Source organism: Hyalella azteca, unplaced genomic scaffold (assembly GCF_000764305.2).
Source record: "Hyalella azteca isolate HAZT.00-mixed unplaced genomic scaffold, Hazt_2.0.2 contig15055, whole genome shotgun sequence".
NCBI lineage: Eukaryota > Metazoa > Arthropoda > Malacostraca > Amphipoda > Hyalellidae > Hyalella > Hyalella azteca.
This window is the reverse complement of record NW_025944920.1, coordinates 81768-109767: the sequence shown is the minus strand read 5'-3', so window position 1 is coordinate 109767 and position 28000 is coordinate 81768. Positions and strand designations below refer to the sequence as shown.

The following is a 28000-nucleotide window of genomic DNA, read 5'->3' as shown; positions in this document are numbered from 1 at the left end:
ATGCATAGTACATAAGATAATTTTTTTTATTTTTATAACCAACGTTTCTGACGAATAATTTCATTAAATTTGGAGGTAATCGTCTGTTTTTTGGACAATTGAATTTCTGGTATATTTCTGGTATTTTGAGCTAGGCAATCTGGTATTCTCGCCCAGAAAAAACCTGGCAACACTGCTGAAACACCCCAAGCTCCAGTCTGCCTTGCAGTGAGATAGCGCAAACACCCGTGCTGATTTTACCCGGACCGACGTGGATTTTCTTCTAGTGATAAGTAACCTTAAGTGCTTTCCCTCTTACCTATATGAATTGTGCGCAACCGCAGACTGATAAAATGTTGTATAACCATTCGTAACGTCCCTAATAACGTAAAAAAACTAAGAAATTTCTGAAGCGCTTTTCGCTAAGAGCCAAGATGGCGACTATAGCGTGGTCAAACATGGCGGACCAGAGACAATCCTTCAGTTCGAGTGCCTTTGTAGTAATTCCTAATTATTTCAACGGCGTAGTAGATTTAAGGTGTAGTTGCGATTATTTCTTGGCCTAAGCTGCTGTAATCATTCATGACGTCCCTAATAACGTAAAAAATCTAAGAAATTTCTGAAACGCTTTTCGCTAAGAGCCAAGATGGCGACTATAGCGTGGTCAGACATGGCGGACCAGAGACAACCTTTCAGTTAGAGTGCCTTTGTAGTAATTCCTAGTTATTTCAACGGTGTAGTAGATTTAAGGTGTAGTCGTGACTATTTCCATAGCCTAAGCTGCTGTAATCTTTCATGACGTCCCTAACAACGTGAAAAAACCTAAGAAATTTTTGAAGCGCTTCCCGCTAAAAGCCAAGATGGCGACTATAGCATCGTTAAACATGGCGGATCCCCCACACGTTTCTTGAACCTACTTTAAGCATCTAGTATAGACATAACTAGCATTATTTGGTTGCCTAGATCTATGCGCTTACCTTAACCGATACCTTGCAGAAACCTGACGAGTCAGAACATGTGGTAAAGATCGCCTGACAAGATCGTCCGGATTCGTCATCTCGCCTTCCCCTGCCTAAAACTAATAGTAAGCGGACCAAACGATATTGCTGATCTTAAAATGTGTTCTCCTTTGTCACAGGCCCAGCCGATGTCTGAGATTATTACGACATCTCCACGTTGTGCTTAATATTCAAGTGCTGTAACACAGTGCACTTCTGCCATTATTCTAACGCAAACTACTTACTAGGATATAGCAACGTAGCCAGTACCTAATCTTAACTCTTTGTGTAGCTTCTCATTATCATGGTCTAAAGATCCGCCCTCAAGCCAGTATCTAATCTTAACTCTGTGTAGTTTCTCATTATCATGGTCTAAAGACCCGCCCTCAAGCCAGTATCTAATCTTAACTCTGTGTAGTTTCTCATTATCATGGTCTAAAGACCCACCCTCAAGCCAGTATCTGATCTTAACTCTGTGTAGTTTCTCATTATCAGGGTCTAAAGACCCGCCCTCAAGCCAGTACCTAATCTCAACCCTTTTGTGCAGTATTCCACGTCACCCATATGAAATAAAGCGAAGAAAAATCCCACGGATTTTTATTTCACTCCCGTTGAGCCATACATCTAAGCCAGTGGAATATAATCAGGCTCAGGGGAGGAGAAGAGGATGGCGAGCGCGGATCCACCAAAAAGAGAGCGACAGCTGCCCCGCAGCGAACTAGAAAGGCTACTAGAAACTATACAGGACGAAATCGATACCCTAACGTCGATGAACCTAGATGAGGAAAACGCGAGTTACGAACCAGAGCAGCTGATCCAGTGGTCCAGAAACCTGAAAGATAAGATGATTTCGTACAACCGTTGCTGTAAGCTTCTCAAGTCGACACTACTTCGGCAGGGCTGCAGCGCCGATCTGCAACTTGCCAAGGATAATAAGCGCGGTCTTCAGGAAGACTGCGCGCAGAGCTTAGCTTTCATTAACGAGCGCTTAAAACAACTTAACCACGATGGGGTCTCATCCTTCCATTTCGACACTTCATCCGTTCGATCAGGCTACTCCCTCTCTTCGCAACTCGACGAGTCGATACCCCCAACAGTCTCAGCCGCACGGCCAGATTACCCTGCAGTCGTCGAGCCCACAGCCTACGCTCCGCGTGAACCCAGTCACCTCCCCACACCTACCTCCTCCTCAGACACCTTACTACGAACAAACCCCATCCATTCCACACTAGCCCCTCTAGACCGATTCCACCCGCACCCTAGTTCTGCACCACCCTCTAGCTCGAAAGACTCCCCCACTGTCCATCCGGCTGCCACCCCATCTACAGCTTTGAAACTCCCTAACTACGACCCAAACCTCTCACTTTTACCTTCTTACTCTTCGATCATAATTCCCCAACACCTAAACGGATCGTCACCCTCACTCGGATCGTACACGCCTCCGCATCCCGACCTAAACCCACGTAATGCCCTTCTTCCCATCCAGGCAACTCCCCACACCAACGTATTTCTATCACAAGTCAAGGTGTTGCTACTTGCTAGTAAATCAATAGTTTCCTTCCTATCGCTTCAGCAGACACTCTAAACTTGTGCGGAACTCCACCTACGACATCTCCGAGCAGGCGTACAGTTACGTTACGTATCTTCCCGCGCAAATGTTTTGATAATACCACCTCTAGAGTTACGTCATCAAGTCAGCACTTACGCCACTTGTAAGTCGATTTTGCGTACTTACGAAGTTTTGATAATACGGCCCCAGGTCGTATATGAGCGTCGTGCGTTAGGATGATTACGAAGAGATATTCGAAATTATGTTTTAAAATATGAAGAGAATGAATGCATAAACAACACAATTTAATATTAAATTTCCCATTTGCTACCACACGAACGATAATTTTTTAATGATTATTATTTTAAATCGTTGAATTAAATGAGCTAGAATATATAGCATATTAAATTCCATACGTACTTGATATACTACGCAATCATTAGAGCATTCATGTCGATGTGAAATTTTCCATGTCAAAAATACATTAAATACGGTTAAGAAATATAGTTTAGTTCATATTATCATTCTATTTCTGCAGAAAAATTTTCAGGGATGAAAAAGTAGCTCGTAACAATACATTGAACATCGCCTAATAATTTGTCATATTAATATCATACTAGGCCCAATGAAGTATTATCATACTGAAAAAATTATTCATTTAGTAATAAAGAGGCATATATAAATACTTTTTTGTAGAAGCTAATAACAGCAAACCTCGACACCAGATCGAGCTGGGCAGCGCTACTTTGAAATGTAGCGACCGCTACCGCTACCGCTACATGCTCTAAATGTAACGGGCGCTACCGCTACCGCTACACCCACTAGATTGTAGCGCTGCTACATGTAGCGCGCTACTGCCCACTGGTAACAACTAACATGTTGACACTAGTAACAGGCTGATTTTGACAACATTACACCGAAATCTTTCGTACAGTTTTATTCTGTAATTTATATTATGTTTGTATCATGCTGGTTTTTAAATAATATTTAATACTATAAGTAAAGTCTAAAAGCTTTATCTATAAATGTAGCGGTAGCGCTGTAGCGGCAATACCTCGTATCGCTACTTAAATATGCAGCGGGCGTTACCGCTACCGCTACAATTGCTTAATTAAATGTTGCGCCGCTACCGCTACCGCTACCGCTACTGAATATGTAGCGCGCTACTGCCCACCTCTGCTCGACACCTACAGCAAGAAACTCTCTTGAATTCCATTGCACTCCTTCAATAATCTCCTCGAATTACATCTCGTACTCCTGTCCTAGTTAGGGGTTATAGATACAACACAATTTATTACTGTATGCAATTTGATTGAGAAAATTTAAAATAATTACATTTATCAAATTTAACGGTTCCATTTTAGTATGTTTAAGAACCAGTTACATTCTAACATCTAGTTACGTTAATATTACTCCGAAATATTGGTTTCTCTATATTGATATCTGCAACATGCTTAAATGAGTGGATTGTGGTGAATTTTATTTTCACCCTAATTTGTTATATTAATTGCTATATGTGTGGTGTATAATGGGATATAATATTTAAACAATTTTCACCTGGGTACTTCACCGGGGGAAAGGTTCCAAAGAGCGAATAAGTTAAATGTTGAAGATTATACTTAGTTCAGTTGAGATGCCTAATAGCGAATAAGGGTTCCTGTGAGGGCTCCTCTTGAAACACTTAAATTCAGTTTGGTAAGATTTAAGTTAATTATTCAAGAGTGGGAACCCGACACAGTACAGCACAGGTCCGGCCAGTCTTGTAAGACCTACATGTTATTTCCCCCTGCCTCGATGAGTAATTAAGTTTTTGCACAAGATTTTTTCCACATTGTTGCAGTTTTGACTGCGAAAGGTTGTCTCGGGAGCAGAAAAATATCACTCCCTCTTTTGTGTTCTCTTTGCCCGGCACGGCTTTGGCTGTCGACGTTTGCATGTACGCGACGTCTTCCAGTTCTCCACTACGGTAGAGGCGACAAGCTCTGACCCATGCTGAGTCATGGAGGGTTCCTTTAGGGAACTTCATCAACCATCTTGCATAATCATTCATGTCAGCGACCTCCTCGATGTAATCATCCACCACTTCAGCAATCCACTCGCGAGTCCCCATCCGCGACGGCACTTCTATGGGATGCTCCGTCACCATACCAGATCTGAAAATTAAGACACATCAGCTCATTTTTTACAATGTTATTGCATACCAGATCTTAAACTTGTACTCGTTCCTCACCTGAAAATATTTGCCTTCTTCAGCCAAAATTTTGTTGTTCGTAATAAGCTCTAAACAAGACCGACTTCTAATTCATGCTAATGCTAATTCTTCAATAATTACCCACACAATTATCAATGAACTACATTATGACTTGTCGTTGCTGCCATTGTGATAAATATGGGCCGAAATTTTGTCATTGATTCGAAGACTGTTCTACTTCCGAGTAAATTCCGTTATATATTTGGGTTTATAAATACCCAAGTGATGTCAGATACTTCAACAATGTTGCCGCGGATAGGAACTCCAGGTACATGTTCAATTATAAGAGTTCCCATTCTACTTACTTTTATGCTCCATTTTTTGGCTGTTGTAGTCATTTACCCATTAGGAAGTTTTTATTCCCTCATGTACCCACCAATGATTAAGAAAAGTAACGTTTTACGGTTTTAATTGATTTCAAGCCTTCTTGACAATTAAATATCACTTCTGACTTGTTTTAAAATCGCTTCTAATTGGAGGAGAAACTATACGGTTGATGTTGAAACGTATCTATACGACAGTGAAGAACATACGTGTTCATACTCAGATGTGTATCTGGATGAACACTCATACTAAACCTTAAATAAACCTTTTGATATTTTCATATCTGTGCACAGTTAAAACATCTGTTGCGTCTTTTTCTAATTTTCATGCAAAGTCATTCCAAGAAGCCTTCCTGAGTGAATTAAATTCGATTGCGAGTAAGCTGTTTAGTTTGACCTATGCTATAAATACTCGGTAAGCTGACTAAATTTATCCCGGAAAGGTCCGCATCTTAAAAAATTATACAATATTATATACCTCTGTTCCAAATGGTCGTACGTTGGCACGGGCAGGCGGTACAGATAGTTCTTCTTTGCTCCAGTAGCCTTTGTCCCGATCACCGACTGAGCATCAGTCTTGTATGCAACAAAACCAAAACCAGTATTAAAATACCGCATTTTCTTCACCAGCTGCTGCCCGTATTGCAGAACTCGTTCGCGCTCCCTGTGAGGCCCACATGTGAAGCGTATTGCTCCGTATTCCGTCGTTCCAGAACGCTCGCACGGAGCGGCTGTTGACGTCTTGATGGAGATGATGCCGGGCAGCTCTCCAGCGCTGTAGAGCTCTACGGCCTTAGCCCACATGTCGTCCATGTAATCGTGGTTGAAGAACAACATCCATTTGCCGCGCAAACTTTCGTCGAATTTGTACTTAACGGCGATGGTCTCAATTTCCAGAGAAATTGAATCCTCTTCAAATTCGTCCATTGGCTTCCTCTTTGTTGACATCGTTCGTAACGGCTGTCCAATAAAAGAATAATTGATTTTGTACTCAATTTAATTCGATTGCAAATTTTTTATATTGCAAAAATTAATTTTCTCCTCATTTCGAACCTTATTTTATCCTCTTTTCGAACATTTCGAACCTCAAGAAAACACGAATAAGTGCAATAATTTATAACTGTTAAATGAGGAGAGGCATGTATAGGACATTTGACTCAGTGCAACTGGACCTTTAAACTTTAAACACATAATCTCGTGAACAATGAACGTTTGCACGCCACATTGCTGGCGAATGTGCCAAATATAACCAGTTACTGTAAAATTCCGTTTGTCCAAAAGGATGATATTATGAAAGGGGATGATGAAGGCGATGAAGGTGGTAGGTTTGGGGAGTCAGTTATTGAGTTTACCCTGGGTCATCCGTTTTGTCTTTACCGAAAATCACTTTCGGTGAGTTTCGTCAATTAATAGTCGTCGTCGGAATTACTGCAGGCGGGTGCGTTCATCCAACAACTGACGACCAATTGTAGATTTATCGACCTTGTAGTTACTTTGGAGATGAAACTGTGTGATGTAAATTTAATCCTAGGACTGTTCTGTTGTTCTTGAATGGTAGTGACTAGTGGGTTTTAGCCTTTTTTAAGGGACAATATTTTTCAGTTTCATTACTGTGACGCGCAGATGCCAAGGTCCTGAACTTAATATATTAAAGATGAGAACCCGTGTGGCACTCTCGTATTAATTGCAGTTTCATTTATTTTACGTATTACTGGAGTATTTCGTTGTTCAAGTTCAATTTTTATTATTCTATTGGTGAATGCTGAGATAGTGATAGATTAACAAGCCGAGTGCAGAAGCCCACTAACCATGCATCGAAATCTAATTAAATGACATCATGACTCTCATTAAGATATGTGCGAAAGAAGATATTTGGGTACGAATTTATTTGGTTTCCATTGTCCCCTCTAGTAAGGCTAGTACCCTCAAAAAGTTAACAAAATTTATTGGAAAATGCATGGCCACGTATATGGTTTAAGCCTGTTATTTTAGCATTCACCTTGAAAAACACATACATATACTCACTTTTTTAACGTCGTAAGTAATCTGAAGTATCAATTCCTTCGGGACGACACGCGCTCAACCGCTGCTTGCCACCGCTCGACACAATGTGAACAGGAGCTCAAGCAGCGATGAACAGAAAAGCCTATGCATATTAGTTACCAGTTGAGAACGAGTTCGCAACGTTATTATGACGACCGATTATGGAGGTCAGAATGTACTAAACTGGCTCCAATTTCAGTGTAATTTGGGCAATATCATTTGGTAATGAAGCATATCATTCGATATTAGAATTTTTTGTTATTTCCTTTGAAAACTTGCCAGAGATTCAACCATTCTTGATTTGACCGAACATTAGTGATTTAATTCTGGGTAACTGATAGCATTATACGACAACCTTAATTATTTAGTCTCGAACGCTATTTTTTAATCGATTGTTATCAAGCACAATAATATGGCAAGTCAGATAGTAACGAGGTTTGGTTCACGTTATCACATCTGATTAGTCATTCTGTAATATCGTAAAGTTACTGAACATGTGAGATAAGCGTAATTTAATATGCAACCTGATATTCAAGCAACATTAATTTTCAAAGAAAAGTAATCGAACAAATTAAAATGAATAAAATTAGCTTAGACATTTGGAAATTACTGGGAACCAGCAAGCAGTGGATGTCGTCGGACTAAAAAAGAAATTAATTTCAAATAATATTCAGGCACACTTTAAATCCATTGACGAGTAACTTCATGCACGATTTTTTACGATAAATAGAACCAGTGTGTAATCTTACAGTGTTTTTTTTTTTGAGTGCTTCACAAGACTTGGGGCTGATATCAGCTCTGACTCATGGCATGATACTACTTCTATACCGTTGGTTTTACATGAACATTATATCATCTATCGTATTTACGACTAGGCCCCTTTCACACAGGGCGGCAAATACCGCCAGCGTCCGACTGTATTTACCGCCGAACCTTAGCGGACATACAAAATGTAGACCTTGAACTGTGTGCGTGCAGGCGCAGGAAGTGAAGATCGCGCAATATTGGCGTTACGTGGTCAAATGTTCGCTTATTGCACACGAGTCGCGCAGCAGCGTTCACTACGGATTGCAGCTTATTTAGTGCCGTGGTTTGGAAGTCGTGAGTGTGGCATTACCATAGTCCAATTGGGTAAGAACGAACGCCAGCACGAGAGCCTCGAGGACCGGCCTCGAGAAACAGCGGCTGACACTACGTATTCGTAACATAGCGCCAAAACCAGCGGTGGTGACTTTGGCTATTTGATTGTTCATAGAAAGCTCTGAGTCCAGTAGAATGCCGAGGTTTCGAACCGAAAATGCAGACATGACCAAGTCGTTGCCCACGCGAAAGGGTTGGCTAGAAGCTGATGCTGGCGGCGAACAGTCGCAAACCAAATAAAGTAGGTTTTTAATGCATTGAGCTGGAGTTGGTTGGAGCGGACCCAGTCTGAGACGGCGTCACTGCAGACAGACATCTGGTCCTGCAACGCTGCAGCGTTATCCAGAGCACAGTAGGTTTAAATTTGAGTGTCATCGGCGAACATATGCGGATTCAAACTATGTGAATCAATTATGTGCAATACGTCGACAGTATATTACAGGAAGAAGATCGGGCCGAGAATTGATCTCTGTGGTACGCCGCAAGTGACCAACGATGGCGTATAAGAAGAGTTCTCGCGTCTAACGCATTAGAATCTATTGCTGAGATAGGACTCGAACCAACGCAGTTCTGTGCCGCGCAGGCGGAAGGATAAGTCAAGTCGACGCAATAAAAAGGCGTGGTCGACCGTGTCAAACGTCGCCGACAGGTCGAGTAAAACCAGTGCCGCAATGTCGCCGCGATCTACAGCTCGCACCATGTCTGAAAGCACCTTCAGCACAGCGGTTTCCGTTGAGTGGAGATGACGGTATGCAGACTGGAGGCGAGGCATGAGACCGGACTGCTGAAGATGGATGTTCAGCTGTCGGCCACGACGCGTTCCAGTTTTGACAAAATAGACAGGTTGGAGATGTGTCGATATGATCTGGGATCAGAAGCGTCAAGGTCTGTTTATTTTCAATAGAGGCGTAATTAATGTAAGCTGATTTGAAGTTCATCGGAAGAACACCATCGCTGAGGCGGTGGTTGAAAAGTTTGACCAGAAAAGGTGCTAGGGTTACAACATTCCTCTTAAGTAAGCAGTTCGGCCAAAAAAGGTGCTAGGGTTACATCACCCTTAAAAGTAACGACGTCGGCAGCAAAGCGCTGGCACACTGCTTGTTGGGCAGCGCGTGCGCTGCAGCGATGAAGGCGTTAGCTGTGACGCGAGTGAATTCTTGGAGCACGCTGTCAACCGGGAAAGGTGTAAATGTTGCCGGCGGAGCATCGGCCGAAGACACTCGTACAGCCGAATTTTTTTTTTCAATAGCCGCATGGAATTCCTCCACGCTTACGTCACCCGAAACATCTGTGTGACCTCTTCCCATGAGTTTATCGAGCGAACGCTACAGCGCTCGAGGAGCGTTGCATTGCGAGTCGACTCTCTGGTGCTAAAAAGACTATCTTTTAGAACGAAGAAAGTCGAGATAAATGCGCCGCGCTTCTCGCCAGGTAGAGGCCACAGCAGCTGCAGCAGCAGTATTGCCGCGTCTGTTCGCCCGGTAGATACCCCTCTGTAGCAGTCGAACCTCGTTTTGCGAGACCCGATATTCATCGCTGAACCATGGGTCGGAGACTCGTTTGGGTACCAGAACTGTGTGTGCAGGAAGTAGTTGGCGAGTGTACAGGTCAATTCGGTATTGTAGAGTTGCCCGAGGTCGTTAACTGTTATAGTGCCAGCCATGACTCAGGCCGACATAGTCGGGACAATTGCAGTTTTTCACCTTAGTATCCTTGGTATTTGTTTGGGACATAGCAGTCGCAGTCCACGATGGATCGCCGCCTCTGATTATCGTTCATCCGCCCTCATTTGGGCCACCTGATGCACGATGCTGTTGCTTGCTTCTCGCCGCTGGTAGTGTTGCAGGGGAGGTCGATCTGNCAAATTGAGCTCCCAGAAGTTCGCACATGCCCTTGTCATCTCCAACAAGGACATCGTTATTTTTCAGAGGCCCCACTGAGGCTCTGATTTTGGCCTTTGACCGGGCATATTTGTAGAAATATTTGGGATTCTCTCGAATGGCAGACACCGCTTGCGCCTCTGCAATTTGATGCTCGGCCTCTTGTGAGTCCTGCAACTGTCGTTCAGTTTCCTTAATTTTAACCTTTAGATGTTCCAGCCTCTGCCTCTCTATATTCCCGGAGGCAGCTGTCATCTGGTTGTTCAAGCTCGCTCGTTTTCTCATAAGGATCCGTCTGTCCCTCGGAATTATGTGGCGTTTGGGGGTCGTTTTTTTCCGGCGTGTGACGCTCGCATACCTGCAGTAATAATTCGCACAGTTTGTTGTACATTGTTTCGGCGTTTAATTCCAGGAATTCAGATGTCCAGTCAATTTCAAGGAGTTCATTCCCAATGGCCTCCCAGTCTGTTCTTCGATGATGGAAATTTAGCCCATCAACCCCTCTCGAGGTATAGGTCTTGGCTGGGTTCCCCTCTCAATTGTTGTCTTGACCACCACTAGTCGATGGTCAGACAGTGTGGTCTCCTCAACATGAATATCAGCAATCAGTTCTTCATTGCTGGTGAAGAATAGATCCAGGATATTATGTTCTCTTGTTAGCACCAGAACCTGTTGGCTTAGCAAGTGCTCCCTAGCGAATCGAAGTAGTTGTGTTGCCTGGTTTCTGGTTTGATTTCTGCGCTGTTCTGCACAGTCCAAGTTTGGCCATCGTATGTGTGGTAGGTTAAAATCTCCCGCAACCACAATATTTAGGGAAGGTTCACCTAAGGTGGCAACCTCTGTTTCTATTCTATCGAGAGTTTCATTGAATTTTTCAGGCGGGCAGTCAGGCGGTCGGTATACGATAGCAATGCACAGATGTAGATGGGGAATGTATAGTATAACATGTTCCACATATCCATTGGAGCCTAAATGCAGGGGAACTGTTCTTGCCGCGAGGAAGTTTCTGAGGTAGACTATAACGCCTCCTTTTCTTCTCCCTTCTTTTCGATCTGCTCGGTAATGTTAAAAGCCTTTCATCTCGATTTCTCCATCTTGGATATCTTCTCTTAGGTGTGACTCGGTTAAGGCAAGCATGACTATTCCTTCTGTCTCAGCAATTTCTTTAAGTACGCCGATCTTGTGGCGTTTTCTTCTTGGGAAGAGTCCCTCTATATTAGCTATCATGATGCTAGACTCTTCCCTTCCTTGCGTCCTTAGTTGCTGTAACACTATAAGACGACGATATCGCGTAAGATATCGCCGTCGATACTGCGCCACGGACGACAGGTAACGGTTTTGTACGCTGGAACCGGATGCAAACATGGCACCGTCCACTGATGTATTCGATGGTCTTATATTGGATCTCGATTATGTCGACTGTCGGAATTTGAAGGTCAGCACGCGTGATGACAACGTTCAGCAGTCCGCCCATGTCGTGCGTCGGCAAGGTCACGTGACAAACCATGCCAAGGGTGGATAGAAAGTCGTTCAGCTGACGAGCTGAGAAGGATGCTCAATTTTCAGAAAGAAGTTTCAGGACAAAATGCTTTGCTGCTCAAAAAGAGCACTTAGATAAAACTACCGTGAAAGAAAAGCAGATGGGTATCAGTATATGTTCACATTTGATGTATGATGATGAAACGTATGTTCGAGAATCATTCATCTTTTATATTATTTTTGATGTAGCTACGTCAACGTCCCAACCGTTGCCACTGATTGCGCACGCTACTGTCTGTGACGTCGCAGTAGCGCTTGTATACGTCAGTGCCATAAGCACTCATCCAGTAAATCCTCAACCGCCTACTATCACACGCACACTCGCTTAGGCTTATACTCCGGCATACCTCGCTTTGGTTGCCGTTACTTGTCAACCCATGTCTCCCTGTACCACGTCGAGCATTTAATATAAGAAATATAATTAAGCTAGGTAACGGCTTTCACTACCTTCTACTCAGGCAGCCTTAGAGTACTAGGAGAACTAAAGACAAACCTGCATAATCCCATAATTTAATTAGGGATTATTGCGTCAATATCAAATTATACATAAAAGTCCAACCTTGGACAAGTAAATGTTTGAAAACGCTACGCTGAGGAGACGGGATCTGAGAAGGGAAACTTAACTTAGGGTGCGTTGTCGGTATGTTGCTTGTCCGCAGTGACCTGTTCAGAGAAATATGTTTTTCCTACGCGTGCTGAAAGTTATTTCAAGACAAGATGTAATTTTCAAAGGCTAAAATTCAGAAAACACACAGAGACAGTGTTGTGCCAGTGCTTTATTTTACTTCATGACGATTTGATGGAGAGGCGATTCAAAATGAACCTTGCAACAGAAGGCACTGAAACTGAAAATTCTATCAATATGTCACCAGAATTTTCGATCACGGGCTTTTCGATCTTTACATGATAGTTTGTATCATTAGGAAAGAATAGAATTTGAGTCACACAAGCGTTCATCAGATTTTAAGCAATAAATCGCACAAAATTATTGTCACTCATTAGAGAACTTCAAACCAAAATGGGCTACATGAAATAATTTAATTTGCGACGCATAATTAAGGTGACTATGCAGCTTCTAACACTGACAGAGAATCACATGTCCTGTTTCTACTCCAACCGCTTCTCTAGGCGTTGTCAGATCAAACGTAACGCCAGCAGAGTTGATCCTAAATTGGCATGCCTGGTATTCCTGGATTAGAGCGGCTGCCCGCTCAAGTACGGACAGGATTAGGGACACCAGCCAACAGTTACGAACTCATCATCACGTTTCCTTTATTTCAGGGTGTCTCCAAACTACGGCCAGCGGCTATATGTAGGTTCCATCCGGCTCACCGAGGATATCTCGTAGTTCAACATAATGTGTACAAAAATCGAGCGTGGCGTTTATTTCTGGTTACGCATGAACTAAAAACAGTTAATTGGCGTGACCAGCCCGTGAAGGTTTCAAAAAGCTCGCTCATGGCCCTTGGTGAAAAAAAGTTTTTGGAGGCCCCTGCTCTATTTTATTGGTCAGTTCTGTACCGCAACTGGCATCTGCCCTATGAGAAATGACGGTTCCGATATTGGCAAAATTACTACAAAGAAAGCAACTGAGGTATTCAACAAGGAAAACGGAGCAATAAAAAAAACAGGACACAAACATTGTAAAATATTCAAGACCTTATATAGAAATTTAACATAACACACACCTCATGAAAATAGTCACCGCAGTGACCAGTTACCACAATTTCAATACAAATACTGAAAGGAAAAATTTTACATGCAAGACAAAAATCGTCTCTCGCATTATGTAAATACATATTCAAACTCATTTGCCACTAATGCTGTAAATTTAATGACCACCTCGCACACAAGGTCCACTTCCTCACCCTTTGCCTCCTGATGCGCCGCCAGAAACCACACCTACACTCTATGCGATTTACGATGCAACTCGTTTGTAATTTTAAAACCCAAATGTGTCTAAACAAGACATTTATCAAGGAATTTAAAAGCAAACAAAACGCTAAGCAAATTCACCATATCGATATTGAAAACGTTTAGGAGTACAGCTCCATCACCAGTTCGACAATCTAAAAATGATTAAAATCCTTTTATAAGTCAAAATTCGAAGACAGACATAAAACCTGAACAAGACCTAACATTATATAAAAACAGGACTCGGTTGGAACAAATTAGTCCTAGGGGTCTCAAAAGAATAAAACTTGAGAGCCTAGCGATTCACTATTTAAAGATTATATGAACTAAATGCATTATTGAGACACGGTTTTCGTTTGAAGATATGTAGAGACTCCAAAATTCTCAAATCCGAGCAGCCAGAAGTTGAACCGAGTATCCTGAAATCACTCTCAGGTACAGCCAAGTCCACTGTTCATATAAAGACATCTATCAGATCTATCAGACCAACTTTTTCCAACATGTCGCAACCCTGACCAATTCCTTGCAAATCGAAATAACAGTTCCCTAAAAAAACGCATAACGAACCACTCCGGAATTTCATTATCGGCATTTTATCTTAATTGTGGCCTAGTGGTTGCAGTTTTTTGAAGATTTGAGCAGAGAAGCGCGGGTTCGATCCCAGCTCTGTGCGCCAGTTTCTGGTCAGAATCGACAAGTAGGCCGGGCGGTTGAGCAAATCAAAATTGAAGCAGTAAGTTGTGAGTTCAAGCCGGCAACATGCTGAGGATGTTCTGCAACGTTAAGAATAGGCTCCCCACCACTTCACTCGCCCACTGGCGAGTAGACATCCGAGACGGTATTTTTATGGGGGGTTCCGTCCTCTGCCCCGATATTATATTACATTACATTACATTATTTTATATTATATTATATTATATTATTATTAATTAAAAAACGACTAAATAGTATAACATTGACGACGAAGCCCCACCTCTTTACTGGACCCTGGGTTTAGGTCGTACGAAGAAGTACATTAGTAATGAACTAGTCATAAATGGTTAGTAATTGTTATTGTGACAGACATCAATAATAGATATTGAAAACTCAATTATTTCCTGGGAATAATATCTATAGCATTATTTTAAAAAATTATGTATAACCGTAAATGATTAATGTTATGTCAGCGAATGCCAAAAAAAGATTCATCAACTATGTCAGGTATCAAAATTGACTCAAAATTCTGTGCAAATGAACCGCTACTATAAACAAATTTTAGTTGTAGTCATTCTCAGCCAATCAGGCGGCCATTAGTGGTAACTTGACCAACTATGGCCGTTCAACGGCCACTAAACTAAAAAAATTTATCAGTAGCCGTCACTCGCCACTAACCATGCATGAGGCCAATAGCCCGTAATAATCAGTGCAAATCAGTCGTCAGTTACGGTGGCTGCCACAAATAGAAATAAAATTTCTCATTCTCCTGCCCTCTTGGGGATTATGTATCGGTACAATAAAATTGAAAAAATTTTATACAATTTAATAAATAATTTTTAAAATAGTAATATGTTTATATAAATATAATAAAATATATATATGACAAATGAATATATGACGAATATAAATGTCAATAGTAATTTAAATGAAATATTAGAAAATCAGTATTATTTTTAAATCTAGTTACATTAATACGACGGCGGGATAATGTTAACACAATAGTAATATCTGCAACAAATTTCCTTGATTGGATTATACCGAATAATATTTTCACCTTGGTAATTGATATGTATTATGGGACATTCATTTTTGAGCAATTTTCAATGGGGTGCTGAGCTCATCCAGGGGACAGGTTTCAAAGAGCGAATAATTTATACGTATAACGCTAAACATAGATCAGTTGGGGTACTTAAAAGCGAATTTAATCATGAAAAAAATTCGAATGGTCATTATTGGGCACACGGCGCTGTTCGCTATGTCAGATTCAAGTTCACTGTTCAAGAGTGGGAACCCGGCACAGTACAACCCAGGTACGGCCCGTCTTGTAAGACCTACATAATAGCTCCCCATGCCTCGATGAGTAATTAAGTTTTTGCACAAGATTTTTTCCGCATTGCTGCAGTTTTGACGGCGAAAGGTTGTCTCGGGAGTAGAAAAATATCACTCCCTCTTTTACGTTCTCTTTGCCCGGCGCGGGTTTGGCTGTCGACGTTTGCATGTACGCGACGTCTTCCAGTTCACCGCTGCGGTAGAGGCGACAAGCTCTGACCCACGCAGAGTCATGGTGGGTTCCTTCAGGGAACTTCATCAACCATCTCGCATAATCTTCAAAATCGGCAGGATCCTCGATGTAATCCCCCACCACTTCAGTGACCCACTGGCGAGTAGACATCCGAGACGGTATTTTTATGGGGGGTTCCGTCCTCTGCCCCGATCTGGAAAGTATGACATATAAGATTATTTCAATTTTATCGCATGCCACACCTCACCTAAAATATTAGTGTTTTCCGACCAAAATATTTTCCTGTCTGGAAAATTTTCACTGCATGACCAACTTGTACAATCTTGCCCATTCTTCAATAATTGCCTGCTTAATCACCAATAAACAACATCATGACTTGCAACAACATCATTGGGGAGGCTGTTCCACATGTCGGTGATTCGAAGCGTCTTCTCGCTTCGAATCACCGACATGTGGAACAGCCTCCCCAATGACATCGTTGGCGCTCCAAGTATGAACGCGTTCAAGAACAGACTAGATAAAGCTATGGAAAAATATATGTTCAGATTTGAAATGCCTAGCTCCTTATCGAACCCGGTGGAAGTCTAGTAGCTACTTCAAACTATCGTCAGTCATGAAAAGATCCGGTCAAATGACACGAGTTTAGATCTATAGATGAACAAGGCACGAAAAGGAAAAGAATCGGCGACAGGCCACATCAGGCCTACACTTCAGCGCCGACATTACTATGTTATGTTATGTTATGACTTGCCATTAGCGCAATTGTAATGAATAGAATAGGTATTGTTACTTTGCAAATAATATATTTCATCAAATGCCAATGTTTTTCATTAACTTCCGAACTGTTCAACTCCGAACTAATTCCAGAACCCATTCGCGGTCTATAATATGCCCAACTCATGTCATAGTCTTCAAAAATGTTACCTTAGAAAGTAATTACCTTCACTAGTTTAATTACATTGGTTCCTAAACTTTTTACTCTCATCACCCCACTTAGAAAGTTTGTCTGTTCTTTTGACATTCACAAGATATTAAATAAAGCAACATTTTCAATTTTTAATGATTTCCATGTCTTCTTAACAAATATTACGTCAGATACGTTTCAATATGTATCACAATAACTACTGCAGGACCAACCAACCCGCACGTGTCTCGTATATGTGACAGTGCTGCATACGAATTCACGCTCAAACGAGAATCAGCATTGACAGTCATAGTAAACATAGTAATAAAATCGGAGTAGTTAAATAATCATTTTTATGAACTTTCATGAACTTGCTGAGTTAATTTCATTGGTTATGATATGGCGCAGCACCGCGGAAGGTTATAGTGCCCAAGCTGAGTGAATGAATTCTGGGTTTATCGGCTGTGACTACACTTTTGATGTTCCCCTTCGTTAAAAATAATTTGTACTATAACAAAATAGATGCCGGAAGCCTCAAGGTCGAAAAAAGTAGGCGACTTTAAATACCTCTGCTTTAAGTGGTCATACGTGGGCACGGGCATGCGGTACAGATAATTCTTCGTAGCTCCAGTAGCCTTTGTCCCGATCCTCGACTGGCCATCAGTCTTGTAGGCAACGAATCCGAAATCAACATTGAAATACTGCATTTTCTTCACCAGCTGCTGCCCGTATTGGAGAATTCGTTCGCGGTCCGTGTGAGGCCCACACGTGAAGCGTATTGCTCCGTATTCCGTCGTTCCTGAACGCTCGCACGGAGCGGCGGTCGACGTCTTGATGGAGATGATGCCAGGCAGCTCTCCAGCGCTGTAGAGCTCTACGGCCTTAGCCCACATGTCGTCCATGTAATCGTGGTTGAAGAACAGCATCCATTTGCCGCGCAAACTTTCGTCGAATATGTAATTTTTGGCAATAGCATCAATTTCCACAGTTATGGAATCCTCTTTAAATTCGCCCATGGGCTTCCTCGTTTCAGCCATCGTGACGGCTGCCGAATTAAAAAAAAATATTTTTGATGCTAAAACATTTGTTAAAGAATTTTCATATTGCCTAGAAATAATAATAGCTACTTCGAAAAGTTACTTCCACAGAAACGATTAACCATTTACTGTAATCTAAATTTCATTTAGAGCTCTAATATTCACTAATTGTTTTTTAAATTGATAATTCATCCATATCATTTTGAGATAGTATGATTGTAGGATCGATTGGTTTGCAGGAAAGAAAATATTCCAAACAATAAAAACTTTGGCGGAAATTCTATACCATCATCAACTGAGGATAGTTTCGTCTTTGTGTATGATTATGTGATGTAATTAATCATGTATTATCAGGAAGGCTAGAATTGCAAACTTCAAATGATGAGAGGATAAGGCAGTAAGTAGTTGGGTGATGAACCTGAAAATTCCTATTTATCGCTTCCAAGAATTTCTTGCTTTGTTTAAATCTCGAAGTGAAAAAAAAATAAATTCAATCTATGACGCAATCCCATTGAATACGACATGTATAACCTCTGCTCATTACCACTGACGGCGAAATCCACAAACAAGTTGGTGATGCTAATCGCGCAGGTCCTATACCGACAAATCACTACCGATATCTTTGCTATCTCTGCTGATTGGAAAATCGATTACCAGGTTTTCTTGATTGCACATTTGACTAAATTCTGATATATTATGTAGTTATGCATTTGGTGCCTCCATGTCTTAAATTATTTCGTCATTTTAGATTTAGGAACATTCACATTTAGCCTCAAGTATGTTTTTCGGTGGCTCTATGTGCATGGGTGTCGAAACGTGGTTCCTTTACGAGACGCAGTAATTCAAACCGTTTTATATCGAGATAGAAAATATAAAACTAGCCTAGGCCCCTTTTTTAGACTTCTATTTAGATTTTGCTTCTTTCTGGGGATTCTGTATTGCATTGTATTAATATGTGACTATATTGTCACATTCGAATTTACCTATTTATAGTTTTTATACTGAACTTATTGAACTTATTTTATTTCACGTTTTAGTTTATTTTTACCTGTTTAGCACCCTCATCATAATAGTCGTTTCATTCACTTCATGTTTTATTGTAACGTTATGTTGTTCGAATGAAATTAACATATTTTGTTTTATCGGTGAATTCTGAGATAGCGATAGGAAGACAAGCTGAAAGTTTAGGTCAATTTACCATGCAGTCACAGCTAATTTTATAACACACATCATGATGCATGTAAAGGAATTATATGGTTAAATATTTGTTGAATTTCATTGTCGCTTCTCATCAGGCTAATGCTCACATAAGGTTACCAAGGTTCATTAGAAAATGTCTGCCCAGTTATTAAGTTAAAGCTTATTATGTTAGCATTCACATAAACACACACTTACGTACTCACTGTTCCAACGTGTTAAGTAATCTGAAGTGTCAATTCACTCGGGACGACTCGCTCTCAACCACTGCTTGCGACTGATTGACCCAATGTGAACAGGAGCTGATGCAGCGAATAACAGAAGTTTCTACATATTATAGTGACCAGTTAGGAACGAGTTCAGAACAATTTTATGACGACCGATTGTGACAGACAGAATTGCCCAATCTGGCTCCGATTTCGGTGTATTTGCGCAACGGTATTTGGTGATTAAGCGTTTCATTTGATTTATAATTTCTATAATTTTTTAAAGAAAGATTATTTTCTTCAAAAACTTGCCGACTATTCTTGATTTGACGGATCATAATACTGTCCGTTTCATTCCTTATTCTGGGACGGTTTCTTCCCCCAGTCTTTTCCGGGAAAATTTTCGTCTCGTCCCGTGGTACCGTTTCACTTCGAGAAAATTATTCCGAGACGCGCAGGAGTCTTTCTGGGGCGATCCCGTGTTGGACAAAACCGTAGCTTTATAATTTCCAAAATTGAATATCTTTTTAACCCTTTGGTTACCAAAATATCTCGTGACACATGTAGTGGCAAATGGAGTCACATTCGATCCCAAAGTTATTTTGTTTTTAGATATTTACTTAAGATTGCAAATGCAAAAAAAAAATCGCGAATATTACCCATGGCAACTTTAAAGCTTTTTTCTACATATTCAATTCCTACATTTTATATTGATGAACAAAAAAACTTAAATGAAAGGTAACATAACTTCTGCAAGTAATTGAACATCCGAGCTCCTGGTATAAAAATTAATGGCTCGAGTTAAGACTCGGTCGAGTACAGGTAAGCAGCCAAATAATCATCCAGTCTGCTTTTTAAATGAAGGTGATCTATGTAGGCGCTTCTTCCATATGCCGTTTCACGTGTCCACCATCCTCTGGTTAAAGTAATACTTCTCGATTCCCTGGCTGGCAAATAGCTTTTTTAGTTTGTACGTGGCTATTAGGTAACAAATTGTGAAGTTTGGTTTCGGTTATATTGTGGAGCTAGCTTCAATGATCCATTGTTCTTGTCTACGACTGGCCGTTCGATTGAGTTCAATTTGATGGATGCAGTGGAATAATACTGGAGGTCAGATTAATGTGAAATTATCTCGTGCGTTGACGAACCATTATAGGCAAAAATATTCTCGAGTACTCAACTATATTTGGTCTGCAATAATGTTGGTCTGCAATAATGTTGCAAATTTGGTCTGCAATAATGTTGGTCTGCAAGAGGCAACCACGATAAAGTAAACAGTTATCACAGGACCTATGGCATAACCTTCGCACGTCCAGTGAGTAATTTCAATTCACTTTTATATTCTAGATAAGCATTTTCCACCCAGCATGTCTAATGCATTCCTAGTTTCCATTTCAATACTGTTCATTTAGCTAGGATTTCAGTTACCTAGAAAGTGTTCTTGAAAATAATTGTCGCTAACAAGGGCCATTAGATCAATTTAGATGCTACTGCCCTTCAAGATAAGCTCAGCGCGGCGCCTGCCGACTCCTGCGATGTCCTCTCTTGGATTAAATTGCAAATTTTCTTCCTCGCGCCCCCCTGGGAATTATTGGTGCAATAAAATGATGTAATTAATACAATTTAATAAATAGTAGGTAAATAATTCCTGATATAAACGTCAATGCTTTCATAACTGGTCTGTCTATCTAGATTAATATCACGGCATGATATTGTTAACACGGTGTTAATATCTGCAAAAAAACCCCTTATTGCGTTGAATTAAATTTTAACCGAAAGAAGGAGTAATGAGATATGAAATTTGAACAAATTTCACCGGGGTACACAGCTCTTTCTCGGGACAAGTTGCTAAAGGCGAATAATTCATAGGTAGAAGGCTAAACATGGTTCAGTAGAGATGCTGATGAATGAGTGTTAATGTGTAGGCATACGGCGCAGGGTTGAGTTCACTATTCAAGAGTGGGAACCCGGCACAGTACAACCCAGGTCCGGCCCGTCTTGTAAGACCCACATAATAGCTCCCTATGCCTCGATGAGTAATTAAGTTTTTGCACAAGATTTTTTCCGCATTGCTGCAATTTTGACGGCGAAAGGTTGTCTCGGGAGTAGAAAAATATTACTCCCTCTTTTACGTTCTCTTTGCCCGGCGCGGGTTTGGCTGTCGACGTTTGCATGTACGCGACGTCTTCCAGTTCTCCACTGCGGTAGAGGCGGCAAGCTCTCACCCATGCTGAGTCATGAGGGGTTCCTTTAGTGAAATGCGTGGTCCATCTCGCATAATCTTCAAGAACTGCAGGATCCTCGATGTAATCTCCCACCACTTCAGTGACCCACTGGCGAGTCCACATCCGCGACGGCACTTCTATGGGGGGTTCCGTCCTATTGCCCGATCTGAAAATTATGACATGTCAGCTCAATTTTGCCAAATTTTACCGCATGACGCATCTGAAGCTTTAAATATTTCATCACCTGAAAACATTAGCCTTTTCCGGCCTAAAAAATGTTTTAATTTCGGGCAAATTCCATTAAATATTTAAGCTATATAATGAGCCCGAGTAATTGCATAGGCACCATGATGGAAATACATGTCACTGACCAATTACAGAGACTGCTACTCATAATAGATAATTAGATATGGGAGTCTTCATGCCCCGTCAAGCGTGTTCAAATGTTTTCTTCCACTCCTAACATTAACAGTTATCCGAACTTTAATTTTTTTCTAAATTGCAAAAAAATTAGTAGAAAAACTTGACCTGGATGGACCTAACCCCTGTAGAAAGGTCTTTAGTAACGTAATGAAGGGTTATAGACACACCTAACCTTACCTAACTCTAACCTAACGAGGTTGGCGTTTTTTGGTGTCCGGTAGTGTAGTTCATTTATTTTCGTGTCCGGTTTTTAGGTGTTAACTTTTTGCAGAGTGCACAATCGGACGCGATTTTCTCCGGTTTTCCAACCCATGTCCGGTAAATGTAGTAATTGGACACAATATTCAGTACGGTAAAATGCGTTTAATTTGCCGACTTTCAGGTCTTAAGTAGATTATATTCATATATATCTCGAAATTATGAAAGCATTCACACGGTTAATATTTAAACGTAGGTGACGACGTAGAACATATGTACGGGTTCACGCGTATCATGGGTACCTATATACTATTCAAGACCGATTTTCAGAAACCCTGTCCATGCCTATCCATCTAGGAACATTGACTGCATGCAATTTAAAAACAAAGAATATGGTGCAGAAATTCGTCATATTTTTATAAAGGAAGAAGTTTCGGATTCTAGCTCCATCGTCAGTTCAACAAGCCTAGAAAGTAAATAAAATTATTTCATAATCTCTAATTCCCAGTCAGACATTAAAACGTAAAATTGACAAACAAACGACATATATCAGCCAAAAATAAGAAAAAAACTGGTCTATTTGTTAACAATCTCAAAGGGATGGGAACTGAGTGCAAAATTAAACATACGCTTCTGTATGAAATTAAAAAGGGATTCTTAAATTCATTAGTCAGAAAGACTGGTAGTACAAGCTAAAATTTTGAAGTCGCTGTCGGACCCAAGGACATGGCAATGCTCGGCTTTAATTAGAACTACTTAATGAGGAGGATGTGCAAGTAAATTCCTTGTTCGATGACTCATTTCTCTATACGACGTGACGCAAGCGCTTGCGTGCGTTCTTAAAAGTTGCGTGACGTCACACGCTGATGAGCATTAACCACAACTGTATTTGCGAACTAGAGACGATCGCATTAAGTCAGGGAGTGCATCTTCATACCTGAAGAAAGAGCTGATCTTTACATTTTTCACCAACAACATCCGGAGATTGACATTTGGAAAGTACTTCACGAAGAAAACTTTCAACTCGGTTCACATGCTGGGCCAAAGTATGGGAATGACCAGTAAACAACATTTCTATTATGACATTCAGGAGCAATCGCATTATATTGTTTGGACATAGATTTCTTAATTCGAGTAAACACTGGGTAAGACGCGAACCCATGCACTAAAACGACAAGGTATTGCGCAAAAAAATTCAGACCGAGCAGTGCGGTGTCCCGCTGTCCGACAGCGACTTCGAAATTTTAGCTTCCACTACCCGTCTTTCTGACTTACTAATTTTATAATCCCGTTCAATTTTCAAACAGATGCCTAGCTTAAATTCCGCCCTCAGTTCCCATACTTAGATTGTTAACAGATTGGCCGGTTTTACTGTGTTATTTTTGGCTGATTTGTTTACTTTTTTTACTACATTTGATTTACTTTTCAATTTAAGATTTTAGGTTTTAATGTCTCTGAATTTTAATTTTGGATTATAAAATGATTGTATTGTTTGTCGAACCGAATATTCAGCTGGACTCCGAAATGTTATCCTGTATAAAGGTATGGTTAATTCTGTTTCCTCTTCTTTGTTTTATGAATTCTCTGTTAATTTGCGATTTGAGCAATCAAGTGACTTTCGTACATTGACTGCATCTGTTGAGTAGAAATTAATGAATATTTCAAGCAACTCGGAAAATTAAGAAAAAACTATATGAAACCCTTGATCTAACGAATGCCAGTCGCGAGCAGACCTCTTATGATGGCCTCTAAAGCTCTACGCTAAATATAAGAAAAATATTTTAAATACCTCTGATCTAAATGATCATAGGTGGGCACGGGCATGCGGTACAGGTAATTCTTCGTAGCTCCAGTAGCCTTTGTCCCGATCCTCGACTGGCCATCAGTCTTGTAGGCAACGAATCCGAAATCAACATTGAAATACTGCATTTTCTTCACCAGCTGCTGCCCGTATTGGAGAATTCGTTCGCGGTCCGTGTGAGGCCCACACGTGAAGCGTATTGCTCCGTATTCCGTCGTACCAGAACGCTCGCACGGAGCGGCTGTTGACGTCTTGATGGAGATGATGCCGGGCAGCTCTCCAGCGCTGTAGAGCTCTACGGCCTTAGCCCACATGTCGTCCATGTAATCGTGGTTGAAGAACAACATCCATTTGCCGCGCAAACTTTCGTCGAATTTGTACTTAGAGGCGATGGCTTCAATTTCCAGCTTGACGAATTCCTCCTCAAATTCGTCCATGGGCTTCTTCTGCATGGCCATCTTGATGGCAGCTGAAAAAAATAATTCAGAAGAATTAATATATATTAAGAAAAAACATGGATATGAAAGTGCATAAACTCTTGTGTAGATGCTAGTGAAATAAACCGAATTATAATGTTAAATTGTGAACGTTATAGCCCTCCTTATAGTTTGTTACATACATGTAAATTGCAAAATAACGATAAATTACATCGTATTTTTTGGTGATATCATATTTCATTTATCAACATATTGGGTGTGGTGTTTCCTTAGTGGGTCTGAAATTCTGATTCGGGTTTGCATTTTTAGTGAAACGCAATTCTACATTCAGAAGTTTTTTATATTTGTACATTGCGATTTTGCGTTGAGTGCATAGAGGTATTGTGGAGTCAATGATCTAACAAAAACTATAGGTAAGGAGCTCATGCATAAAAACCGAAAATTATGTGATCAGTGAATTTTTTGTAAATAATTCAAGGCAATGGATGTTACTATAAAGCATGGAGAGAGCGACTTGAATTCAATCTTAGAAATGTTCATTCGTTTGTGAAAGGGTGGTAAATGAAGGTAGCCATTAGTTTTCGAATGTATTTATTATTTGGATATTTTGAATTTTTTGTGTGAGTACATGTGTGGGAATCATCCTGTCATTGTACTAGCGTATGTTATGGGGTTAAATCGTTTGCAAGTGCTATGTAACCTGTGTTGAATAAATATTATATAATTTAGGGAACGTTTAGTCGGATGTAAAAAGTGTAGGATAGAGAATCCTTTTGCGGTACTCCTGGGTGCACTTTGTGATTCAGACCCATTCGATTAATGAAGTATTCTGATGGATTTTGCTTGATCTCTCAAATAATAGATCTCTCTCGTTGTTTTGGAATTGCATGATAGTAAAATTCAGATAATGCTAATTTAACTTCTCTCGTTCATTACAGCATATATTGTAGCATTTTGTAAAGTTGAAGTCACGTGGTAGTCCCAGCCTGAGTTATGTGCAACTTCGTTCAAAGCACATTCCCTGCTTTGAAATAAATGTGCTTTGTTTCCCTGCTTGAAATAAATTTTTCTCAAAAAATCCTTAACCACCAATAGTTCATATGTCGTCAACAATAGAGTTTCGGTGCTCAGTACCAGCTTTTTTTAGCTGATGCTCGTTTCGATTTGATATTAATGGGCTTCCAACACTTTTACATTGGGGGCTTTCGTCTACTTACCATGCTTTGCACGCTGAATTCCAATTTTTACGCAATATCTCTCGCTTTCCGGCTAATCTAGTGTTTACCTAAATAAAGAATTTCATGTTTAAGCGGTGCAATGGGGTTGCTCCCATGCGTAACAGTAGGAATGATGTTGTGATAAGGAATGATAATGATGTGATAACAGTAGGAATGATGTGACTTTCCAATACTTCGGCCCTGCATCCGAAATATGTCAATGCTAAAACTTTTGTTCTCAAAGTACTTCCAAATGTTAATCTTCGTTTTTTTTTGGGGTGAACTATTTTAAAATCGGTTCTTTTTTTAGGTACAAAGATATCCTCCCTATGCATATGCGAGTGCCCCTAGTTTTTAATATAGTTGTGCACGATTTGTGCACAAGTTGTGCATTTCCGTACGTCGGGATGACGTCTAGCAATCTTTATTCTAGGATCGCACGACATAGGAGTAAGAGTGGTCTTACTATCACGTCTACATTGCTATCACTTACTATCGCGCCCCCCTCATTGGGCTGTACGCGCTCACGCCGAGCAGTACGATATTACAATTTCTGATAGTGACTTAAAGGTTTTAGCTTCCACTTCAGATTTTGCAATCTTGACTATACTAATTACTGATTTACCTGTGTTCTAGATTTTTCGAACTGACGATGGAGCTAGACTCCGAAAATTATTTATAAAGATAGTATGAATTTTTGTGGAGTTTTCTTTGCTTTTAAGTTTTAAGAAGTAGGAAGTAGACAGTTTAATAAAAATGTGAGCAATATGAGTTGACGTTTTTGCGAAATTATTCCTGATGGTAAGTGCATTTAATAAAAATATGCAACTGAAAAAGAGTGGATAATAGAATTGACCAATCAGAACAAGGAATTAAACGCTGATATGATTATTTTAATTCTACTTTAATTGACCCGGGTTTGTTTCTCGTAAAAAATTAATGCCGATCGTGGCAGATTCCCAAGAAAAAGTCATTTCGCCTGAATTCATACGGCACTATCTAAGTGAGATGCCTCTGCAAACATTTTTTTCTTTCTTCTAGTTGAAGAAAATGAGAATCTAAGAGCTACCAAGCTGTTGTGAATTTATCCATACAAAATTCCAACGAACTCATAAGTGAACACTACTAACTCATTTTTTTGCATCGAAAATCATTTCGTCTCCGAAAAAACTCATGACTATCTATGGTTCGTAAACTTTACCAGCGCATATTGAGCACATGACCTTACCCTGTCCAAAGATTCTTTTCGATTGAACAAAAGCTGTGTTGTTTAAATTTTTGGATTACTATTCATAATTAATGTACTTATAAAAATACTCACGTTAACGCGTTGACATACAAGAACGGGTTTCGGAACACTGCACCCCACACGGCGGACCGGACAGTTTTAAACTGCATACCGTGCTTTATTGAGCTCGTCAACTCGGGCGTTGCCAACGAACAGATGCTTGCACCACTTAACTACGAGTAGAGAACGCGTTTGGTACGAGATAAAAGTGGGCGAGTAATGCTCCATCAGGAAGTTTATGGTATAATTAACCATAATTTTGTAAGGAGAATCTAATTTTGCCGAAAGAATAAGAGATATGGCAGATTTTCAAAGTCTAGCAAATGAAAACATCTTCCATGATTAGATGTTTATTCCTAACTACAGTCAGATATATATGATAAGTGTACAGGTTCAGTTGACAAATGTATTTCAGACTTTCTATTGCATATTCAGACTTTTCATTTTTCTAAGTTCACTGATGGCATTTTATTTTTTTTGAATGGATACTACCCCTAAAATTATTAAATTGAGAGCTAAAAAAATGTGATCAATGCTACTCCCTCCCCCTGAGTTTTCACTGGTTTATTGTTCAACAATTCTTTCTAACGTAAACAATTTTTAATGCCCATCACGTTGTGGCGAGGATTTTTTTGCATTTTAACCTTCCGTTCTCAATTGAAACAGCAAAACTAGTTAATTCGACCGAGTCGGCACACCTCTTTCCTTCAATTTCTGACCAATAATTATGGAATTGAATGAATATTTTTATTTTTTAACTTGAATATAACCGTGCTAAATAATCTCTGTATAAACTCCGAGTTTCCAGCAAAATTAACTTTTTACCTCTCCGATTGTCATTCAAAACGATCAACAAATAGAATGATGGGCATAGATGTATATATATGAAACCACAAGCCAAATGTAATTTTATGGTGTATTACGTATGAATTGACAAAAAATTGAGATCCGTGCTTTGATAATTATCATGACTGATAAGCCAAATTTATTTGCTTAGTGAATTGCTTGCTTCACGTTTCAGAAAACATTGGCAGTGCGTAGAAGGTGCTGGAGGTGTTGGGCGGTGCGTTAGGTCATACTATACTGTCACAATCTATTGTAACAATCTTATTGTAACTAACCTATTCACAATCCGTATAACATATTCAAATATGATCATAACTCCGCACACACTTCCGCTCCGGCCTTTCACGCTACAATATTCTTTCCCATGTCGCTGCCTACCGCACTTTG

General features: G+C 40.3%; 4 protein-coding genes across 5 annotated transcripts; 1 reads left to right on the top strand and 3 right to left on the bottom strand.

Annotated features, from left to right (window-relative positions):
* The first annotated feature begins 28 nt into the window (after nucleotides 1-28).
* LOC125179101 (uncharacterized protein PB18E9.04c-like) lies at nucleotides 29-3082 on the top strand. Its single transcript, XM_047884264.1, has 3 exons — nucleotides 29-272; nucleotides 976-2481; nucleotides 3065-3082. The coding sequence occupies exons 2-3, from the start codon at nucleotides 1645-1647 to the stop codon at nucleotides 3080-3082; spliced, it is 855 nt and encodes a 284-aa protein (XP_047740220.1). The 5' UTR covers nucleotides 29-272; nucleotides 976-1644.
* A 598-nt stretch (nucleotides 3083-3680) lies between these two features.
* On the bottom strand, nucleotides 3681-7197 carry LOC108670115. Its single transcript, XM_018157564.2, has 3 exons — nucleotides 7126-7197; nucleotides 5579-6060; nucleotides 3681-4679 (listed from the first exon to the last, which is right to left on the bottom strand). The coding sequence occupies exons 2-3, from the start codon at nucleotides 6046-6048 to the stop codon at nucleotides 4238-4240; spliced, it is 912 nt and encodes a 303-aa protein (XP_018013053.1). The 5' UTR covers nucleotides 6049-6060; nucleotides 7126-7197; the 3' UTR covers nucleotides 3681-4237.
* Nucleotides 7198-15275: 8078 nt separating this feature from the next.
* Nucleotides 15276-19243, bottom strand: LOC108670116. 2 transcript variants are annotated; one of them, XM_018157565.2, is made up of 3 exons: nucleotides 19179-19243; nucleotides 17306-17783; nucleotides 15276-16027 (listed from the first exon to the last, which is right to left on the bottom strand). In XM_018157565.2, exons 2-3 carry the CDS (start codon nucleotides 17773-17775, stop codon nucleotides 15583-15585), a joined length of 915 nt encoding a protein of 304 aa, XP_018013054.1. In that variant the 5' UTR covers nucleotides 17776-17783; nucleotides 19179-19243; the 3' UTR covers nucleotides 15276-15582. The 2 variants fall into 2 exon arrangements, with proteins under 2 accessions (XP_018013054.1, XP_047740221.1); XM_047884265.1 differs by having other exon boundaries at nucleotides 19175-19237.
* A 1545-nt stretch (nucleotides 19244-20788) lies between these two features.
* On the bottom strand, nucleotides 20789-26862 carry LOC108670111. The gene is made up of 3 exons (XM_018157560.2): nucleotides 26801-26862; nucleotides 23814-24294; nucleotides 20789-21569 (listed from the first exon to the last, which is right to left on the bottom strand). The coding sequence occupies exons 2-3, from the start codon at nucleotides 24281-24283 to the stop codon at nucleotides 21128-21130; spliced, it is 912 nt and encodes a 303-aa protein (XP_018013049.1). The 5' UTR covers nucleotides 24284-24294; nucleotides 26801-26862; the 3' UTR covers nucleotides 20789-21127.
* Between the last annotated feature and the right edge of the window lie 1138 nt (nucleotides 26863-28000).

Coding starts and splice junctions, on each gene's coding strand:
- LOC108670115 (XM_018157564.2), bottom strand. CDS start 6,048: ATGTCAACAAAGAGGAAGCCAATGGACGAATTTGAAGAGGATTCAATT. Junction 4,680..5,578: donor TACGACCATTTGGAACAGAG/GTATATAATATT, acceptor CTTAATTTTCAG/ATCTGGTATGGTGACGGAGC.
- LOC108670111 (XM_018157560.2), bottom strand. CDS start 24,283: ATGGCCATGCAGAAGAAGCCCATGGACGAATTTGAGGAGGAATTCGTC. Junction 21,570..23,813: donor TATGATCATTTAGATCAGAG/GTATTTAAAATA, acceptor CATAATTTTCAG/ATCGGGCAATAGGACGGAAC.
- LOC125179101 (XM_047884264.1), top strand. CDS start 1,645: ATGGCGAGCGCGGATCCACCAAAAAGAGAGCGACAGCTGCCCCGCAGC.
- LOC108670116 (XM_018157565.2), bottom strand. CDS start 17,775: ATGGCTGAAACGAGGAAGCCCATGGGCGAATTTAAAGAGGATTCCATA. Junction 16,028..17,305: donor TATGACCACTTAAAGCAGAG/GTATTTAAAGTC, acceptor CATACTTTCCAG/ATCGGGGCAGAGGACGGAAC.